General features: G+C 34.9%; 1 protein-coding gene across 4 annotated transcripts in view; it reads left to right on the top strand.

Moving 5' to 3' along the window:
- The window catches only part of Sgce (sarcoglycan, epsilon), a 74,488-nt gene extending 67,799 nt beyond the window's left edge, over positions 1-6,689 (top strand). For all 4 annotated transcript variants that reach the window (XM_013035870.1, XM_013035872.1, XM_013035871.1 and 1 more), the window contains 2 exons: positions 3,570-3,613; positions 6,400-6,689. In XM_013035870.1, the coding sequence (XP_012891324.1) occupies positions 3,570-3,613; positions 6,400-6,416 (61 nt within the window). In that variant the 3' untranslated portion in view covers positions 6,417-6,689. The remainder of the gene's footprint in view (positions 1-3,569; positions 3,614-6,399) is intronic.
- Positions 6,690-9,431: the final 2,742 nt, after the last annotated feature.

The following is a 9,431-nucleotide window of genomic DNA, read 5'->3' on the forward strand; positions in this document are numbered from 1 at the left end:
GCTTTGAATTGTCTTCAACCAGTAGTTTTCCACATAACATGTGGGGAGGATCAAAAAAGGAGGTTCCAATCACATCATCCAGATATTGGTTTTGGATTTGGGGGAATATCCTTGATCTAATGTTTTTGAGAATCCAGTGTCTTTGCATACCAATCATTGGCAATATCAGAATAACCTACATTCTATGCTTTCTTTGCCCTGTTTATCTTGTCTTGGGGAAATATGTTGATTTAATCTGTTAAAAGACATGTTAGAGCTAAAGATGGTAGAAAATGAGGAAGTATTTGTATGTGGTATGTATGGATGTGTAGAAACACTGCTGTATTCATTTGGAATGTGGAATAGACCAGCCAGTTATGTTTGAGTAGTAAAAATGAAACACACCCCATACTCCACTCCAAATGCCCATGCAGTTTGATTTCTGTAGCAAAGGCCTTTGCTTTTCTATCTTTATTTAATTCTAGAACTTAATTTCTCCTATTTGTGGCTTTAAAATTAATCTTTTTACTTTTGTGACAAGCCAATATAAACACATGGTCAGAGCCAGGCCCAAAGAAACATAGGTCCCATGGTTTCCCTTTTTTGCAATAACTAGTGTATGTCTGAGACAAGCAGAAAAGGTCAGATAAGATGATGTTAAGTGAAATGAACCCCAAGATAAGGATACAGTGGTTTTTTTCTTTCTTGCTATTGTTTCTAACATATTTATAAGGTGATTTTTTTGTTGTTGTTGCTTTGGATGTTCCTCCCCCATGTTATAACCCCTTTTTTCACGGTATTTGACGTTGGTATATTTTAAGGAGGGGAAGGGAAAAAACAAATTGTTTAAATAGAACACAGGTGGACCCACTGCAGCAATGAGATGTACAAGACACTATGTGGAAAAACAAACTTTACATTGTCAGGGGGTGGGGTGTAGTGGTGGAGATGGGAGGGCGGGGATGGTAGGGGAAAAACAAAGGAGGAGGCAACAATGCTTGATAAGAAATGTACTCATTACCTTGCTCATGTAATTGTAACCCCTCTGTATGGTATTTTCACAATAAAAAAAACTTATTTAAAAAACAAAAAAGAAAATATAACCTTATACCACATGAAGGTAAATCTTCCTAATACATAATAGCAAAGAAATATAATCATTGGGACAAATGATTAAATAATTTATTTAAATTGAATTAGAATTGGTTTCTTATCTTTTTTAATTAATAAGTTTTTTTATTGTGAAAATACTATACAGAGGGGTTACAATTACATGAGCAAGGTAATGAGTACATTTTTTATCAAGTATTGTTGCCTCCTCCTTTGTTTCCCCTTCCATTCCTGCCCTGCCATCTCCCCCCCCCAGTACATTTTCTTAACAGTATATTTTAAACATTTTTTAATCATTCAAATTCATAACTGGAGATAAAGATTTTGAACACTATTACCTAACAAGCACTGTTTTTCACATTAGAGCTTTGTATTTGAAACATAATACTTGCCTAGATGAAATGATTCAGATCAATGATTTTCAAACTCTGTCTTGGAAATTTCTTAGTCCAGCAAGTGGGGCAAAGGAAACAAAGCAAGAATTCCTTGCTCCTTTGTCTCAATCAGGAAACCTCACTTTTATCTCTTTTGTACATTAGAGTTCCGTTGAGGCTTTCAATGAAAAGGAATTCCACTGCCAAGGACAAACAAAAGACTGAAAATCTCTGACTTGGATCAAGTTTTACTTTGTAGCTAGGGTCTTACTCCTAGAGTTTCTTGCACATAGAATAAAGTATAAATAGTCACAAACTAATACTAATACCAAATGCATGCTTCAAGTTAATGAATACATGTGTATTAGTGATAGGAGTCTTTGAAGAAAACATTGAATGTTTCTCTGTTTGAGATACTAAGAAAAATAGGATGCTTCTTACCCGTCAAAAGGCATTGGGGATGGAGCACTAAATGTTACATACAGAGAAAAACAATGACATTCATCCTGCATGCTAAGAGCTACCTAATTGGGAGAGAAAGGATGTTCAGAGAGTGGTAAAATGTAGAAGGAGGTGTTGGATGAGATATTATTTTCTTAATTAAAAATCATACTTAAAATTTTAACAGCATTCCCTGAGGGAATGTTGTACTCAATCTATTAAAAGTTGGTTGTGACGAACTTTGAGCTAAGTTTGAAAGGACAAGCACAAAACTCATTGAACACAGAATATGGTAGTTGCTGTGGAGGTTGGTTATTTTGTTCCAAGCAGGTAGGGTACTCCACTTAGGGACCAGAGAGATTGATGGCTGCCTAAGCCACACTAAGAAACCTGAAACTTAATTTGCAGATAGATGTCAAGAAATATTGAAACATGTTATTTGCATGACATAATCAGATTTATGTCTCAGGAGATCATTCTGACAGCAATATACAGAGTGGATTATAAAGAAACAAGAATGTGAATGAGGAAATAAATCAGATGAGTTATAAGGATCCAGTGAGAAATGATGATAGCTTAACCAAGTTAACAATGGAGATAGAGGAGGCAGATTTTATTGAGATTGAGGAGAAATGTCTTGAGACTGTGAAGACTGAAAGAGAAGAATCAAGGATGACTTCTGCATTCTGCTTAAGTATGGTTGGATGAGTGGCCATTCCCTACCATGGGCATAAAAAAGTTCAGTTTTGGAGTAGTGAATAAAGATAGTGATATATTTCTAAAAGCTGTTATGATGATCAAGATGCATTGTACTCATAACCTATTGGAATTAAAACTTCTTTGTACAACTCTCTAATGATAAAGCCCCACCCCCACACCCCCAAAAAGCTGTTACAACATGAGCAGTGACAATGTATGCATGCATACAGATGTTCTAGACCTAGATCTAAAAGAGTTGTCACCATGATCATGTCTTTATTCACTTTATTCTAGCTGTGTGGACTTAATCTTTAAGGCAATTTTATCATCTGTCAATTGGGAAAAATATTAATACCTGCCTCTCAGGGCTGTAGTTAGGGAGTTTAGAGCATAGCAAGTGTGCTGTGTTTTAGTAATGGGGGAACTTCCCTACAAGGAAAATTTATGCCTGAGCAGGCATAAGAGCCGAAGACTTTCCCTGGAGGGATTTTAGGCTGTTCAATTTATTTTCCTGAATTATTTTTCTAAAACAGGTTTTGGGAAGTAGAAATTTTGCTTGAGGCAAGATTAACTTTGATCTCTCTTTCTCTTAGTACTGTGGCTTGTTAGCTTCTTGCTTTCTTGTGTGTGTGTGTGTGTGTGTGTGTGTGTGTGTGTGTGTGTGTGTGTGTGTGTGTTGGGATTTTTTTTCTTTGTTTGTTTGCAGTTTGGATTGTGTTATTGACAAAAGTGAACCATCTCCCCATAGCTGCTTTGTTGTTATTGTTGTTTATCAATGAGTCTCAAAGAACCCCATGACTCTTATCAAACATGGTTATTATTTATCCTCCTCAGATATTAGTTTTCTTATTCATAAACTTGTAAAGGGGGAAAAGGGGTTGTGTGTATTTTTTAATGCCAGTATGTCTGTTCTTTATTTATGTGCATATAAACACAGCTTTACTCAATAATTTTAATCATTTCTAGGAACTTGCCACACCAGACTCAGATTCCCCAACAGCAGAGTACAGGTGAGTACTAAAAATAGTAAATGGATGTTTATGGATGAAGCTAATAGGTTAAAAGGTAATTATAGCATTGTATATGTTACAAAGCTTTAGCTTTACTAAAGAAGACAAAACAGTTGTATCATTCCTTAATCAGACTTAGAATCTCAGAATAGTAGCTTAGATTATTGCATAGATTATTGGCATCAGAATGTTAAACATGGGGTAAATGATCTTAGTGCAAAAACATCCATGGAGGTCCTGTCTAATTAAGGAAGACTGAATAAAATCCCCTTCCTTGGGTGGAACTCCCTATTCTTTCCCTTAAAATGAAAGATTTTTAGCTTGGATGCATCCAGGATTTGTCTCAGTAAGTGAGCAGCTTGAAACTGACTCTTACAAAAGGAAACTATTGTGACTAATCACTGAGGCCTCAGGAGGATAAATGAGAAATGGTTAGTCTGGTTTTAAATCGGCTTTAAAAAGCTGTTATAACATGACCAGTGACAACAAGATGGCGGAAAAATTTCCCTGGACTGTTCTATTTTCCTAAGACTTGCTTTCTTTAAGTGTATTTCTTTCAAGTGTCCCTAAAAATTTTCCACCGCCAATTATTTCATTCATCTCCATAATGAATAGATAACTTATTCATGATTGTCTTCTAATTAGTGGTTGATTCCTAGTTCTAATTGCCAGGCAACCGGTAATGCCTTTGTAGCTCTTTTGGAAAAAGCAAGAGAAGTTTTAAAACGTAAGTTGGGTACGGAATTCTAAGTATGAATAGGGGCATTGTGGTAGGGAATCTCTTAAATAAGTATCCTGTTAAAAACTTCAGGCACATATAGAAATGTATTGGATGTTTTCATTTGGAAATTATCTTCTCTATTATTGCTTTCGGGAATTTAAGGAGATTTTCGTTTGACAACTTTTCAAAGATTTGAGGCAAGTATAAATGAAGCTTTTCATCAGATTTTAATAATGAGATAATGTTTATCACATTTTCCCCACAATTTTGATGACTTGTTTTAATTAAATGCTGACATGATTCAACAAGACTATTCAATTTATTGATATATTAAGGCTTGTCACTTGAAGAAAAAGAAAAAGAATCCTTACTATCACTAATTTTATGGCTGGTTTTTAAAGAGGTTAAAACAATTAAAGGAATATTTCTGCCATAGAAATGGACAAACCTCTTTCTCATTAATTTCATGGACTTTATACCTCCTCTAAGATGTTTGTCTTCTAATTTTTTATTGTTTCAGGTATAGAGTTAAGAGAAGGGAGTTTCTAGAAAAATTGTAAATATCATTTTGAGCATTTTTAAAATCCAAATTTTACTTATTTCCACATGAAAAGAAGTAGAAAACTTGAGTAGATGATATTAGGAATGATAATTTTAAATGATGCTACCTGTTTGATAGTCAAATAGGTTTTTAGCAAGTAGACTTATTAGTTTGCTTCATTTTAGTAATGGAGAAACTTCCATAAAAGGAGAATTTATGCCTGAGCAGATGTGGTAAGAGCCACATACTTTCCCTAGGGGGATTCTAGGCTGTTCAATTTATTTTTCTGAATTGTTTTTCTAAAACAGGTTTTGGGGAGCAGAGATTTTGCTTGAGGCAATATAGCTTTGTACTGTAGTTAATACTGTAGCTTGTTAGCTTCTTGTTTACTTGTGTTTTTTTGCAGTTTGGATTGTGTTGTCAACAAAAGTGCACTGTCTCTTCTTAGTTGCTTTGTTGTTATCGTTGTGTCATCAGTAAATCTCCAAAATGTCTTAAGAGCCAAAGAAAGAGGGACTTCGCTAGCATTTGATATAGTTATGAGTGATTATCATTCTTCTGCCTCTGTTTTTAACACTAAGTGCAAGTCTGCCTCTTAGAGAGGGAGCTAAGGGGCAGTTTTATTTTTTATTCCCTTTAATTCATTTACATGCAAAATGATGTTTCCTAGTTTCTAAATTATTCTGTTTTGTCTGCACATGCATGGATTCAGTTTGTGCTCTGGGTATTTTCATGAGTGAGTACACTTGAGCTTTTTTCTTCTCTCACCCTGGTTATCCAGTACTATAAAGACTCAACTACATCTGTGCATGATTATTAAGAAAAGGAAACAGGCTTTTTCTAAGCACCAGCACTGCTGGTGTCACAGTTTGCCAAATGAAGGTAATTGAGGCACTGAGTTTGTCTCTTGGATAGCAAGTCATTTTATTGTAGTTACCTATGTAAACTTTTATCAGGGGAGGGTAGAATTTGAAGCTTGTCTGATGTGGTTGGCTGTTTTCTTTTAAATTCTTATCAAAAATTTAAGAAGTGAACTGGCTGCTCATGTTGTATTCCTGGGCGTGAGTGCTAGCTGGGATAATAGGGCAGTTAGAAGTGGACAATAACACTACCTTTTGGATTAGACCCAAACCATTAAGTTTGATGCCCCTTCCGGTTTTCTCATTTTCTCTGCCCTTGCAATCTACCTGGTATTTCTTTTTTTTTTTTTTTAAGACAGGATTAAAAGGTACAGTCATATATCCCGCAGTTAACCTCATTCTGTTTGTTTATTGTGGGAGGGATTTTTCAGGCCATACTTTTTGAGAAATAGAAAACAAATTCAAGAAGGGAGGACTAATTTGGTTTTTTTCTTTCTTTCTTTCTTTTATTTTTTAAGCAAATGCAGAGAAATAATACATGCAGTATTTTAAATTACATTTAAAAGAAAATTCCTCCTTGCCATAATTTCTTGTACACAAAATCTAATGGTGTTCAAACCTTGCCAAAGTCATACTCACTCATATTCACTCCTCCGTGTTGCAGGTAAATGGTATCCCTGAAGAAAGAAAATTGACTGAAGCAATGAATTTATAAGCAGGCAACACAGCAGTCATGTCCAACTTCCTTTCTCTTCCAATAATGCATGAGCTTTCTGGCATACAGTATGCATGTTGACAGTATTAAGTACATACCAAATAATACAACGTAACTTTCATTTTACTAATGTATTTCTTTTGTACTTAAAGCATTTTTTGACAATTTGTAAGACACTGATGACTTTATATTTGTTACAATAAAAAGTGATCTTTAAAATAAATATTAATGAAGCCTAATGCCTGGTAAAATTTACTTCAGACAAGCACTTGTTTCTTATTTGGTAGAAATCTTTTAGTTGCTACGAAAAGGTTCATATGTTCATCTTCATTCGACAAAATTTTATTAAGCACTTCCTATGAGTAATAAAGTGTTTAAGCTTCTATGCTCCAAGTGATATATCTATTTAAATAATACTCTAAGTCTTGTGCACCATACTGCCTCTGGTTTTATATTAGGCTTCCTGCGATGTTTCAGACTACATTTAGTGTTCACGCAGGACAGCCCAGGTTGTATACTCAACTGACTCCAAAATCAGATATTTGGTCTTTAAACCAAGCCAGAAACTATTAACTCTGAAAGAGAATAGTTATTAATAGTGATATGAATTAGCTCCACAGGATCCAATTGCTAAAGTTAATGTTCAGGGATTAAGAGAGTTTCCTCTGTTGGTCTGTTGCTTGCATCTTGGGCATTATTGGATCCAAGTGCCCATCAGATCAATTGGCATGGCAGCTAAATGAATAGAAACAAAAACACAGTTGATAACAAACTTTGGATCAGGAGTCAGGAAATTCTCTCCTTTTTTTTCTGGTAAGTAACTATGATGGGTACTGGAAAATACATTCTGAGTTTGCTCTGGTTTTTGTGCTGACCACACCGAGGAATTTAATGGAAATGACATCATTGACTAGCATCAAGGAAATCAAGGAAAATGTGTTAGTCTCAATAGATAGATCCCCCTGAACAAGTGATTCTGCCTTTTACTTAACATTTTGACTGGAAGAAAGAACCCAAATAAATTTCCCTCGATTGGTGCTTCAACCTTAGTCCTTGTTTCATTGGTTTAATTCTGTGTTGTTGGTTTTTTGTTTTGTTTGTTTATTTTTTAAAGTGGGATTTTGCCATAGGCTGAGGATTTCTATTCCAGCCATTCAATCTTATAGCAAATTCTGGGTTTTCAACAGAACTTCCAAATACCTTTTTGAAAGCTGACTACAGTCAGCCTTTGACCTAACAAACTATGGTGTTTTTGTGCATTTGCAGGGATTTCGTAAACTTGAGTACAGAATCCAGATATTCCTGATGAGAAGTAGACAAGTTAAGACATGAATTTTGAGATTCAGAATAGAGGTCTCAACTGATTCTCTGCTTGGGTCATTGGGTAATTGTAGTCTTTGAAGCCACGGGAATTGATGAGAAAACTGATACTCAGTAAGTTATCTGCACATTCCTTGGTTGTTGCTCAGCCAAAGCATGCTATAATTGTTTCTCCAGTAGGATAGGGTACGTGCAGTTGGATACGTTTCAGAATCTTTTGATCAGGGATGGTATTTTATTAATATTTCACAAAATTAAAATATAATATTGCTTATTTTTATAGAAAATCCATTACATTTTTAAAGACTGTATATGAGCTACATCATTTCTATGATCAGATCATTCCTTCACATTCACTGAATTGGGTACAGTGCATCTTTGTTTTTTATGTACTTTTTGTTTAATTTTTGGGTGCTTAGATGTCCTCATTACTTTAATTTGAGGGTACAGGAATGTTCTTAAAACAAGTTTAAAAGGGTTAAGATGATGAGGAATGATTAAAACAAAGTTGTCTAGCTGAATAATAGACCCGTGTTTTTTTTTAAACATCTCAAAATATTTTTCTTGAATTGAGTTTTAGAGCCATTACATTCATTCACTGATCAAATATTTAGGACCTTCTGTGTTCTTCTAGGTATTGAATTATACAGTGTTAAATGAAACAGGTATAGTGCAAGACTTTTTTTTTTAATCACTTTTACTGTTTCTGTTTATTTCTTTTTTTTTTTTTTCGGTCGTGGGGCTTGAACTCTGGGCCTGAGCGCTGTCCCTCAGCTCTTCAGCTCAAGGCAAGCACTCTACCACTTGAGCGACTTTTTTTTTTTTTAAGAAAAGGTCTAGTATACTGTCTGGCCTTAGTTGGTGCTAAATAAATATTTGCCAACAGAATTAACCTCTTGTCTAATTTAAAGGTTATGAATGTTAAAAACTGTTGTAGTAAAGAATGAAGAATGTGAGCTACTTAAATTGCAGGGTAAGAATCGCTCTATCTGAAGAGAAAACATTTAAGATAAGATTTGAAGGATGAGCACGCACCAGGCATGCTTAAGTCTTGTCAGGGCAAACAGTGTGAGCACATACCCAAAGCTATGTAAGGGAAGTAGATGGTGCTAGTCTGTCCAATCAATATCAACTCCCTCCTCTTTGGGCAACCATTCCCTGCCATAGTTACCTAATAATACTTAAAACTTCCTTTTATGATTGTTCAAACAAGAATTTTGTGGATTATGGAAGGGGGTTACCAATATGGAAGAAGAAACACTAAAATGATCTATATTATTGGACTGTATTTGGAAATATCAGTTTGAACCCATATTTGTGTTGTTGTTGTTGTTAGGAAACTGATGGATGTGTGTGGACATTCATTGGTATATTTGCTAGTACTTACCTATAAATTATAATACATTATTTTTCAAATCTTACTAATCAGATGATCACATATTTGGCCAGACTGTACCCATTCTAGCTGACTTCTGAGTTCTTTTAATAAATGTCCATTCTTGGAGCATTTTCTTTTCTAAAGTAGATGTCAGGCTCATCTAATATTTTCTCTACCTCAGCCTTGAAATTAGCCTATTCCCTAAGTTTTGGTTTCATAGGACCAAGATTGGGCACAAGGCATTAAGGGGTATTTTGTTTCTAACTGTTTCTAATGGATAAAA

Source organism: Dipodomys ordii, unplaced genomic scaffold (genome assembly GCF_000151885.1).
Source record: "Dipodomys ordii isolate 6190 unplaced genomic scaffold, Dord_2.0 Scaffold227, whole genome shotgun sequence".
Classification (NCBI taxonomy): Eukaryota; Metazoa; Chordata; class Mammalia; order Rodentia; family Heteromyidae; genus Dipodomys; species Dipodomys ordii.